Source organism: Nannobrachium achirus, assembly GCF_963921795.1.
Source record: "Nannobrachium achirus genome assembly, chromosome: 6".
Taxonomy (NCBI): Eukaryota; Metazoa; Chordata; class Actinopteri; order Myctophiformes; family Myctophidae; genus Nannobrachium; species Nannobrachium achirus.
Window position 1 is genome coordinate 73,811,951 of NC_137815.1, and position 12,374 is coordinate 73,824,324.

Here is a 12,374-nt window from a genome sequence, read left to right on the forward strand (position 1 = left end):
AGTGACAACTTAACAACAGGTTGTAGAGTATGTTATATTATGATCTTCACTGAGTGACAACTTAACAACAGTGGTTGTAGAGTATGTTATATTATGATCTTCACTGCAGTGACAACTTAACAACAGGTTGTAGAGTATGTTATATTATGATCTTCACTGCACTGAGTGACAACTTAACAACAGTGGTTGTAGAGTGTGTTATATTATGATCTTCACTGAGTGACAACTTAACAACAGTGGTTGTAGAGTAAGTTATATTATGATCTTCACTGAGTGACAACTTAACAACAGTGGTTGTAGAGTATGTTATATTATGATCTTCACTGAGTGACAACTTAACAACAGTGGTTGTAGAGTGTGTTATATTATGATCTTCACTGAGTGACAACTTAACAACAGTGGTTGTAGAGTATGTTATATTATGATCTTCACTGAGTGACAACTTAACAACAGTGGTTGTAGAGTATGTTATATTATGATCTTCACTGCAGTGACAACTTAACAACAGTGGTTGTAGAGTATGTTATATATGATCTTCACTGCAGTGACAACTTAACAACAGTGGTTGTAGAGTATGTTATATTATGATCTTCACTGCAGTGACAACTTAACAACAGTGGTTGTAGAGTATGTTATATTATGATCTTCACTGCAGTGACAACTTAACAACAGGTTGTAGAGTATGTTATATTATGATCTTCACTGCACTGAGTGACAACTTAACAACAGTGGTTGTAGAGTGTGTTATATTATGATCTTCACTGAGTGACAACTTAACAACAGTGGTTGTAGAGTATGTTATATTATGATCTTCACTGCAGTGACAACTTAACAACAGGTTGTAGAGTATGTTATATTATGATCTTCACTGAGTGACAACTTAACAACAGTGGTTGTAGAGTATGTTATATTATGATCTTCACTGCAGTGACAACTTAACAACAGGTTGTAGAGTATGTTATATTATGATCTTCACTGCACTGAGTGACAACTTAACAACAGTGGTTGTAGAGTGTGTTATATTATGATCTTCACTGAGTGACAACTTAACAACAGTGGTTGTAGAGTGTGTTATATTATGATCTTCACTGAGTGACAACTTAACAACAGTGGTTGTAGAGTGTGTTATATTATGATCTTCACTGAGTGACAACTTAACAACAGTGGTTGTAGAGTGTGTTATATTATGATCTTCACTGCAGTGACAACTTAACAACAGTGGTTGTAGAGTGTGTTATATTATGATCTTCACTGCAGTGACAACTTAACAACAGTGGTTGTAGAGTGTGTTATATTATGATCTTCACTGCAGTGACAACTTAACAACAGTGGTTGTAGAGTATGTTATATTATGATCTTCACTGCACTGAGTGACAACTTAACAACAGTGGTTGTAGAGTATGTTATATATGATCTTCACTGCAGTGACAACTTAACAACAGTGGTTGTAGAGTATGTTATATTATGATCTTCACTGAGTGACAACTTAACAACAGTGGTTGTAGAGTATGTTATATTATGATCTTCACTGCACTGAGTGACAACTTAACAACAGTGGTTGTAGAGTGTGTTATATTATGATCTTCACTGAGTGACAACTTAACAACAGTGGTTGTAGAGTATGTTATATTATGATCTTCACTGAGTGACAACTTAACAACAGTGGTTGTAGAGTGTGTTATATTATGATCTTCACTGCAGTGACAACTTAACAACAGTGGTTGTAGAGTGTGTTATATTATGATCTTCACTGAGTGACAACTTAACAACAGTGGTTGTAGAGTATGTTATATTATGATCTTCACTGCACTGAGTGACAACTTAACAACAGTGGTTGTAGAGTGTGTTATATTATGATCTTCACTGCAGTGACAACTTAACAACAGTGGTTGTAGAGTATGTTATATTATGATCTTCACTGAGTGACAACTTAACAACAGTGGTTGTAGAGTGTGTTATATTATGATCTTCACTGAGTGACAACTTAACAACAGTGGTTGTAGAGTATGTTATATTATGATCTTCACTGAGTGACAACTTAACAACAGTGGTTGTAGAGTATGTTATATTATGATCTTCACTGAGTGACAACTTAACAACAGTGGTTGTAGAGTATGTTATATTATGATCTTCACTGCAGTGACAACTTAACAACAGTGGTTGTAGAGTGTGTTATATTATGATCTTCACTGAGTGACAACTTAACAACAGTGGTTGTAGAGTATGTTATATTATGATCTTCACTGAGTGACAACTTAACAACAGTGGTTGTAGAGTATGTTATATTATGATCTTCACTGAGTGACAACTTAACAACAGTGGTTGTAGAGTATGTTATATTATGATCTTCACTGAGTGACAACTTAACAACAGTGGTTGTAGAGTATGTTATATTATGATCTTCACTGCAGTGACAACTTAACAACAGTGGTTGTAGAGTATGTTATATTATGATCTTCACTGAGTGACAACTTAACAACAGTGGTTGTAGAGTATGTTATATATGATCTTCACTGCAGTGACAACTTAACAACAGTGGTTGTAGAGTATGTTATATTATGATCTTCACTGCAGTGACAACTTAACAACAGTGGTTGTAGAGTATGTTATATTATGATCTTCACTGCACTGAGTGACAACTTAACAACAGTGGTTGTAGAGTATGTTATATATGATCTTCACTGCAGTGACAACTTAACAACAGTGGTTGTAGAGTATGTTATATATGATCTTCACTGCAGTGACAACTTAACAACAGTGGTTGTAGAGTGTGTGTTGACCTGTGCAGGAGGGGCTGAGGGGACGACGGACTGGACAGCAGGAGCAGACGAAGACGTCATGAAGTCTCCAGACAGAAGGTCCAGAGCCTCACCGGTGGCCATGGAGGGCTGAGGAGACGTCATGAAGTCTCCAGACAGAAGGTCCAGAGCCTCACCGGTGGCCATGGAGGGCTGAGGAGAGACGGGACACGTTATGAAGATATTAGGTTTCATGATGATATATGTTCTAACTTTTTGCATTTGGAGCTTGTGGATCTGCTATGGAGATAAGAAGTTTCTGCCCCGACAGTCGAAGATGCCATTATGCTTTTTGATGAGATCGTGGTTGATATCGTTGTTATCGTTGAAAACTTGTATGTCCAAAACCGTTCGTTTTGCATTTATCGTTTTAAAAATGAAAATAGCCAATCTATAAGCACACAGCCAATCTACAAGCACACAACGCCTCGCGGTGCGAGGCGTTGAGTGCTTGTAGATCAGCTATTTTCACTAGTTCTGTGCGACAGTCTTGTATGATGAAGCAGGGCTTTACTTTAATGAAAAAAAATACACATTTGAAACTTGGGAGGTTACGAAGTTTCTGCCCGACAGTGAAGATATACATGTAATAACTTTCAGAAATACATCCAAAGTAGCGGAAATAGCAGACTGTGAGCTTGTAGATCAGCTATTGCTATTATTTTTCAACAAACGTATTACAGATTCTGACTATTACCTAAATAACGGTGACAAGGGGATGGTTAAGTCATGGTTGTGACGGGTCTCACCTCAGGCGGGGGAGGGGGAAGGTCTTTAAGTTTGTCCCCAGTAAACCTGTACTCTGGAGGAAGGCTGTCCTCCCTCTCCCCTACGAGAACACCCTTCTCTGAGTCCACCTTACCCTCCTGCTCTCACACACACACACACACACACACACACACACACACACACACACACACACACACACACACACACACACACACACACACACACACACACACACACACACACACACACACACACACACACACACCACAACAATACAGAACATGCAGTAAAATGACTAATGAACCAATGACGTAATGTACATTTTGTTTACACAGTGAAGTCCCGAGTGTTCATTAAATACTGAGAGCTTAAAAATAGCACCCATTAGCCTGAGGCTAATATATTATTTAAAAACATTTAAACCCATCATTTAAACCCATTAGCCTGAGGCTAATATATTATTTAAAAACATTTAAACCCATCATTTAAACCCATTAGCCTGAGGCTAATATATTATTTAAAAACATTTAAACCCATCATTTAAACCCATTAGCCTGAGGCTAATATATTATTTAAAAACATTTAAACCCATCATTTAAACCCATTAGCCTGAGGCTAATATATTATTTAAAAACATTTAAACCCATCATTTAAACCCATTAGCCTGAGGCTAATATATTATTTAAAAACATTTCACTAAAAAGCTAAGATTATCATGAATCAAAGAAAAATGCAATGATTTTTCTAAGTAATTTAATTAATAAATAGAAGAAAAATCTAAGAAATTCCATAAATTAGAAAACAAATATTTAAGAAGTAGTGAAAACAGCCAATCTACAAGCTCACTTGTGTGCTTGTAAATCTGCTGTTTTCACTAGTTTGGGTCCCTGGGCAAACGTCTAATTCCTCTTTTGGGTCACGGGGCTGAAAGGTTTGGGGACCACTGCTGCACATGGCAGTATTGAAAGGTAAAAACCACAAAAGGGGTTCCCTTCCCACCCTAAATGGGTTAATTGACAGGACAGCATGATCAGTGTTGTGTGTTCCATACCGAGACCATGTCCTCTGCTCTGAGTTTAGGGGGTTCAGGTGCTGGTTCTGGGGCTGCCAGGGAGTCACCAAGAGCAGCCAGGGCGTCCAGGTTCATAGAGGCACCCTGAGGTGGGAAGGAACAATTTGTAATACACTGTAGCATTTTATATCTATACAACACAAAGGACAACTTTGTTTTTTTACAACAAGTGTTCATATTTTAGATTGAAATTAGAGAAAATAAAAGATGAGTGTTAAAATATTTTCATTTACTGCTTTCTATCGTTTTAGCCATTTGAATGTTTTTTTTTTTTTTTTTTTCAGTGGGTGGGGGCATGCGTATAAGTGTCTTTTTAGACACAATAAGCCCATTCCCAAGATGCATCACAATCTTTCATGGGCAGATGTGACTTATGGGGGCTAGTAGTGTTAAGCTCTGTCCACACCGGCGAATTAGCGAAAGCGACGTGAATAAGCGAACCAAAAAGGCGAAGAATTCGCCATTCGCCCTTTTCCATACACACCAAAAAGCGACGCGAATATGCGTATAATATTCGTTTAATTCGCCTAAAAACGAGGGGGCGATATCTGCCTGCATAGCCACAGGAGAAAGGAGAAGAAAGGAGAGAGAGGAGAGGAGAGAGGAGAACGGAGACAGGGAAACAAATAAAACAATGGAAACTATATCCTCAAGTGATGATGAGACCTGGCCGTGGTTGTTAGCCTATTAAATAAGAAAAAGAACAGAAGAGACAAGTGACAACACGCGTTCTCCGTTCCCCCTCCCCTCAGCTCCGGCCGGGGGCAGAGTAGACAGGGTCGGTCAGTGTTTTATCATAGCCGGGTCGGAATGGCCGCATCACCCTCGGAATACGGGGCTGTCAATCATTATGTGTATTACCCGAGAGGACCCAAGAGGACCCGTATTGTGTGTGTACTTTCTGCTTTTTTATGCAAACTGTAAAGCAATCAATCAATGTGTGTGTGTGCGCGCGCTGGCGTGCGCTATAAGGAACGAACTAGGCTACTGGAGTTCTGTTTAACGTGTGTGCTGTGTTTAGGCTGGCCTGACCTAGGATCATGGTCTGTTAGCCGTGAGGCAGCGAGATGAATGGCTGTGTAACAGTGAGATGATAATGCTGGTCTAGGATCAGTTTAACAGCAGGGGTAAAAGATATTGGTGCGTGCGTAATGCATGCGTGATGCGTAGCCTGCTGCCAGGATGATGAGATAGCAGCCGCGACCGCGTACAAGTTAAACCATGACTTACCTCTCTGTAGTTAGAGAATAGCCTAAAAGTATTCCTTTTAATCTCTGGCTTTTGTTTCGATCTTAATATTATAGATTCCTTGGTAGCCTTCTTCTGCCTGTCAATCAGTTAACAGCGCACGCTGCACGGCTGCAGTGAGCATGAAAGAGGGTTTTAATAATGATTAAATGGTCGGGTCTCTCGGAAATAAAAGGATTTCGGTCTGTAAAAAAAGAAAGTCAGTGTAAAGTAACTAAAAGTAGCCTACATTTAGCCTACTTGAGTAGCCTGTACTTGTAGGTATTTGTACTTGAGTCGAATTTCCAGTACTTTCCTTCTAATCGACTCATTTCGGATCCTATTGTAGGCTATTTAATACCCAGCGATTTATTTTTAAACATTAGTCTTTTTGCAGATATAAAGTAGCCTACAATAACAAACACATAAACCATGCTTTTACCGGTAAGACATTCGAGTAGGCTACTTTTTCCAAGCAGCCACGCAGATGAGACACGGAAAAGGAGAACGACACTGTTCCCCTCGGCCTCAATGTAACGTGAAGGTCCCTCCACCATTCTCTCTCTCTCTCTTGAAATAGGGTAGAGTGAGCTTACTTTGATACAGAGAGAGAGAGGAATTCGCCTTTGAACGTTCGCTTAATTCGACACAAGGGCGAATAAAAAACAGACGCCTTTTCGCTTTTTCGAAATTCGCGTTTGGTGTGGATGCTTCCATTGACTTTATAAGGTTTTAAACAAAAGGCGAATAATACGCTAATTCGCTATTCGCCAATTCGCCCTCAGTGTGTACGGACCTTTACTGTAAATAGTAATAAAGCCTTATTGTGTCTAAAAAGACATATTTAGGCCCCGTCCAGACGACAACGGATTATTTTTCACCGGGGAGGTAAAGCCACGAACACCCATGGGTGTCCACATGCAGACGCATGCAAACGGAGGACTAGACAAATAGTTTCCAAAACTCCGGCTGCAGTGCATTTTTGTTACCCGGGCGTTTTTCTTTTGCCTTGTGGACACCGTAAACGGAGAAGTTCTTTGCTTGCATGCTTACGTCACCTTGTGCTCCTCGCCTCCTCCTCCTTGCTATGAGAGAATCCCATGGTAGTCTCTGTAGAATATCCATATTTCCATATGAGCGCATTCACGCCATGTTAACATTCGAGAGCTCAGCTGTCTTGTTTAGGGATGGAGCCCTAATGAATGATTGTTTTAATGATATTTGTTACTCTTGTCAAATGTCATCTTCATAGATGGTGGTCACTGGTCAGCCACGAACTCACAGTCGCAAAAGATACCAGTTATGTTCTGAATTTGTTGTCTCACATAGCTTTCCACCGGCTCAACAATAAGCTGGATCGATAAGGTGCTCATTATCAGTAACGAGATGCAGCCCTCGTCTTGTTAACGGAGCATATCTGACGCGACACGCTTGCCTCTTCTCTTTGTCAAATTTTGGATATCAAATGCCTATATCAAATGATTTAAAGCATAATGGAGACATACGCACGCATGCAGGCATCTCTCTCTCTCTCTCTCTCTCTCTCTCTCTCTCTCTCTCTCTGATTGATAGTTACATTCGTTTAATGCTGAGAGAGAGAGAGAGAGCGCACCACACGAGTCCCGACGATTCCTCTCCCATCTCCTGCTCTAGAAATAGTTCCCGAATTTACATTAAATTAATGTTTAAATAGCAATTGCGCATGTTAAAGTGTGAAGATTGTGAAACTTGGACGATGCACAGACAGACTATATATCTGCTGCAACGATTGCATGAGAGCAGGGGGACACGGGCACGGCCACCTGCTTCGGTGACGCGCAGACAGGGATTTATAGCGTTTTGCTAATACCGTGTGGACACACATTTTTCTACACGGGCCCGAGCGGAGGCGTAGAGGTTTCAAAACGAAGTCAGAAACCCCCGGGGATGTGTTAGGTATAGTCAGGGCCTTAGCCACTTGTACACATGCATGCCCCCACGCACTGAAATGAAAATCACTAAGGTGGCCAAAAACAAAAGAAAGCAGTAAATGAAAATATTTGAACACTCATCTTTTAATTTATCTAATTGCAATCTAAAATATGAGCCCTTGTTGTAAAAGTTGTCCTTTAACTGCAGACAAGGTGTGTTGTTACCTCATCAGTAGTGGGTTTGGCGGGGGCAGGTGGCGGTGCCGGGCAAACTGTTTTCTACAGAAACACAAAACAACGGACACTCTAAAAAACACATTCTGACACCAGTCAGTCTGTACTGAACACAACTAAGTAAAATCCTGACAATTTAACACCGACAGAGTAAAAATGACCCGGCATTCTGCAACGATTCCATTTATTTTTATGCCCTCTACAGCAGTAGTTCCCCTAACTGGGGGTTCCCAAATTACTTTGGAGGATCTATTGATCTGTGCAACTGATTCAAACTAAAAGTAATGCCTACAATTCCAAGTGCTTGTCAGGGTGGTAAATTGTAATCAAATATGATTACAATTTACAATTTAACAGACACTCTTAATGCAGAGCGATTTACAGTAAGCAACACGAGGTAATAATTTACAGTAAGCAACACGAGGTAATAATTTACAGTAAGCAACACGAGGTAACACATCAAATGCATAGAAATAGTAATCGAGGATCATAGGTAAGAACCTATCACCCAAATCATTAATCTAACAGTAGAATATCCAAAACTGTACATTGAAATTGATTTGCACATTTCCACACCTTGTTAACTCATTCGTAGTTTACGGCCGTAAAGCCCGTTAATTTCTCTATGTCTTTCACTGCCGGCTTCTCCGAGTCCTACCTGTTAACGTGGGCGCTCGTCCAGTTCCCATCGTGCGTGATCGGACACTGCTCGTGTGTTCGCGTATTCCATCAGCTTCTCAAATCCGTTGAAACTTTTTCAATTGATCAATAAGTTCTCCATCTGTAAGCCGCGGAGTCCAGACAGTAAGCTGGGCCAAAATAGAGGACGGACTTCCGCTTCCGGTTCAGGGACTCCAATGTTAAAGTTGTCCGCTCAATAATGTGTCCGTGTAGAAACCGATCACGGAGCATTAATTCCGGCCTATTTTAGTTGCGCTTCGATAAAAAAATAATTTGATTAATTTTTATTACATTTACGGGTTCTACGGGCATGGCAGAGAAGGGGTACAAAGGGGTATTTTGATGGCAGAGTTTGTGTTAAGTACAAACAAAAACACAAACATTCAAACATTCATTCAGTCTACTGTTACCTCTGGAGTCTTGGCTGGAGGAGGCATGGGAGCCTGGACAGAAGAGGACTTGGATGGAGCTATGAAATCTCCAGCCAGTAAATCCAGAGCTGACAGGTCCTCTACCTTGGCCTAGGAAACACACACAGCTTTCAGCGACGGATCACATACTGTAGATACATTACTACTCATATCATCATATACAGATCACATACAGTACATTACTACTCTGCCACCGCAATGTCCTGACTTCATCCAAGTAAGGGATAACATCTGGCTCAGCGGTGATTATGGAGTGATAGGAGACCAACAGGTTGATATGCCACCGACACCATAGCGGAGGTGGCATATCAACCTGAAGGAACACAACCCTTTAGCCTAAATGTGTTACTGTACCCTGTGCTGTTTAATCTTTTTTACTAATAAAGTATTCAATCAATCAATCAATAAAAAAAAAGTGATGATTAATAATCACCTGTGTAGGGGGAGGGGCTGATGGGGGGGCAGCAGGTGCCACCGAGGGGGACAGGAAGTCTCCAGACAGGAAGTCCAGTGCCTCGCCAGCAGCCATGGAGGGCTGGGTGACAGAGAGGCACTTCTGTTAGATTATTATTATTATTTTATTATAATTATAACTAACGATGCTTCTCCTTCATTCACGTTTGGTGAATGTAGCCTTGGCCAGGAAGAGTTGATGTCTTCAGGCGGTAACCATTGTCATCAGGTGTTTGGACTGACTATACACTCCGATGGCAGAGTCAACAGTGGTGGCCAAATCACTGCCCATCTCCTCCTCCTGGCCAAGGCTAAACTCCTCTCTCTCTCTCTCTCTCCTGCTCTATTTGTTTAACATCTCACCTCAGGTTTGGCAGCGGGCAGGTCTTTGACACTGTCTTCTGTAAACCTGTATTCTGGAGGGAGGGTGTCGTCCCTCTCTCCAACACGAACACCCTTCTCTGCCTCCACTGTGACATCCTAAAAGAGGGAGCGGTCAGGGTGAGGAAGAGATCAAGGTCTGCTCAGAGTCAGAAAACTGATACGTACAGAGAGACAGTTAGTTTAAAACTATGTTAAAAATGCAGTTAAAGAGTCAGATTACAGATACAGATTAATCACCCTAAATTACAATTACAATCATAATTTTAGATGTCAGGGTGTTCAAAGACAGCCCAAGGAAAACATCCCACAGTAATGGAGGTCCAATATGTGCAGTCTAAAAATCAAAGGGTAACCAAGCTGTTGAAGGGTGTTCCATACCGAGACCATGTCCTCTGGTCTGAGTTTAGGGGGTTCAGGTGCTGGTTCTGGGGCTGCCAGGGAGTCACCGAGAGCAGCCAGGGCGTCCAGGTTCATAGAAGCACCCTGAGGTGACGACAAGAGATTACAAGATTACAATGATAATAATGATTTGTTACAATGATTACAAGATCATTGCAATAAAAAAACAGGGGTCTTCAACAGGGGGTCCGCCAAATCCTTGGGTGGTAGGATCATTCTTTTAAATTAACAACTTGAACCCTCGCGTCCTTATTCTTAGGAGAACTTTGGCCAAGAATAGCAGATCTACAAGCTCTCAAGAGCTTGAGAGCTTGTAGATCTGATATTTTCGGCAAATAAGTTTGGTGTAGAGGTAAAAAAAAGCAGACCAAGTTCAGAGTGAAAGGTCAAGTTAACAAAATATCGACGATTTAAGTGGTTAAATGTTAACATGAATCCAACATAGAATGATGACAGTGCTGTCAAACAAGTCTATTGAATCTGCAGCTGTCTATGAAATCGATGAAAATCTGCATCACACATTGTAAACACATTGACAACGTTGAAGACCCCTGTAATAAACAATCTGGTCTCAATACTGAACTAGCTGGTATACTAGTGCCATCGTATAGGAGAAAACATATTGTAAATATGTATTAAACCATGATGTGACATAATCTCCTGTCTCTACCTGGTCTGTCTTGGGCTTGGTGTCCACAGGGGCTTCCAGCCCAGACATGAGACAGAAGTCGTCAGCAGTTTGATCCACCTTGGCTTTCTTATCAGCAGGAGGCTTCACAGGACTCACCGCCGCCGGGCTTTCAGCTTTCTGGAGCAACAAGCAGGAGAGAAACATGACACATCACTTTCTTTGCCAAACAGCTGTCTAGAACATGTGTTCCTAAACTTCAGGCTGCACCCCCCCCCCCCCCCAAAAAAAAAAAAAATTAAAGAAAATAATAATCATATTTGAACTGGGGACCAGTAGCGCTTTCGAGGCCGGACGTGACCGGACGCCGTGTGGTCAATATATTCCCACATCACATGAACGGACGCACGGACGGCACCGAACGGTGCACAAGCATGTAAACGTGTGCATATATACCCCCACGAGAGCCGCGACAACCCCCCACCCCGCGAATCCGCGATAACTACAAGCTATACTTTAATCAGTGGCTAATACTTTGCATAACAGGTTTCTAGTGGTGAATGAATGTGTGTGCGTCCTAAAGCCCCCTCTATTCATATGGATATATCCTACTTTAACACCTAGGTTTCCAGCTGTGACTGCATGTGCATGCGTGTCGATGTGTGTGTGTCCTCATACATGGCTCCAATACTGTGGTATTTAGTGTTTGAGATTCGTTCAAGGCAAACTTTGTTTCTCTACTGTAGCGCTGTATTTTCTAAATGAATTAAATGAAAGTAGAAAATAAAATCTTAAGTAACAATGCAAATGTAATTAAGACTAGAAAACTATTGTTTTCCCATTAGATCTGCTGACCTGCAGCCTCTAGAGGCACGTGCACGCGCGTGCATGTGACGTCAATAAATGACCGTCCGCCCTGAAAAGAAAATCCCAAAGCACCACTGCTGGGGACCCCCCCAAAAGAATCACATTTGAACTCGGGACCGCCCGAAATAATCATATCTAGAAGCACTTGGAATTGTAGGATTTGCAGATATAGACTTATTCTGTATGTTGGTTTGTTTACTGTTGAATGACAAATCAATTAAGCACATTAAGCAATCATCTGGGGACGAAATAATATTTGGGGACGACCCAACATCTGTGAACCACTGGTCTAGAACCGGGTCTGTCTGTACGAACGTGAATGAAAACTGGGTACCAAGTTTGTATGTGTCTTGATCTCTGTGGTGTCTCTGTCCACACAAAAGCAGACAAGCGCAGCTCAACTCACGCTGCTACATGTGTATTTTAATTGATTGATTGATTGATTGAATAGTGATTGAAATCGGAGCGGACACACGAACCACAAGGCCACTGTGCTGAGTGTTTTATCAGAAGTAGAAGGATTAAATCAACCACTAAAGCTTAGCCAAAGTCTGCCACAAG

At 41.3% G+C, this 12,374-nt stretch overlaps 1 protein-coding gene across 15 annotated transcripts in view; it reads right to left on the reverse strand.

The window, feature by feature from the left end:
- cast (calpastatin) overlaps positions 1-12,374 on the reverse strand; it is a 100,675-nt gene that overhangs the window by 20,622 nt on the left and 67,679 nt on the right. For 13 of the 15 annotated variants that reach the window (XR_013962126.1, XM_080728450.1, XM_080728449.1 and 10 more), the window contains 9 exons: positions 10,989-11,126; positions 10,298-10,402; positions 9,899-10,015; positions 9,516-9,617; positions 9,062-9,172; positions 7,962-8,015; positions 4,579-4,683; positions 3,548-3,664; positions 2,781-2,951 (listed from right to left, as the gene is read on the reverse strand). Coding sequence is in view for 14 of the 15 variants with exons in the window: in XM_080728450.1 (XP_080584576.1) it covers positions 2,781-2,951; positions 3,548-3,664; positions 4,579-4,683; positions 7,962-8,015; positions 9,062-9,172; positions 9,516-9,617; positions 9,899-10,015; positions 10,298-10,402; positions 10,989-11,126 (1,020 nt within the window). In the remaining variant the exon portion in view is untranslated. The remainder of the gene's footprint in view (positions 1-2,780; positions 2,952-3,547; positions 3,665-4,578; positions 4,684-7,961; positions 8,016-9,061; positions 9,173-9,515; positions 9,618-9,898; positions 10,016-10,297; positions 10,403-10,988; positions 11,127-12,374) is intronic. The other 2 variants (XM_080728455.1, XM_080728448.1) reach the window with 2 other exon arrangements.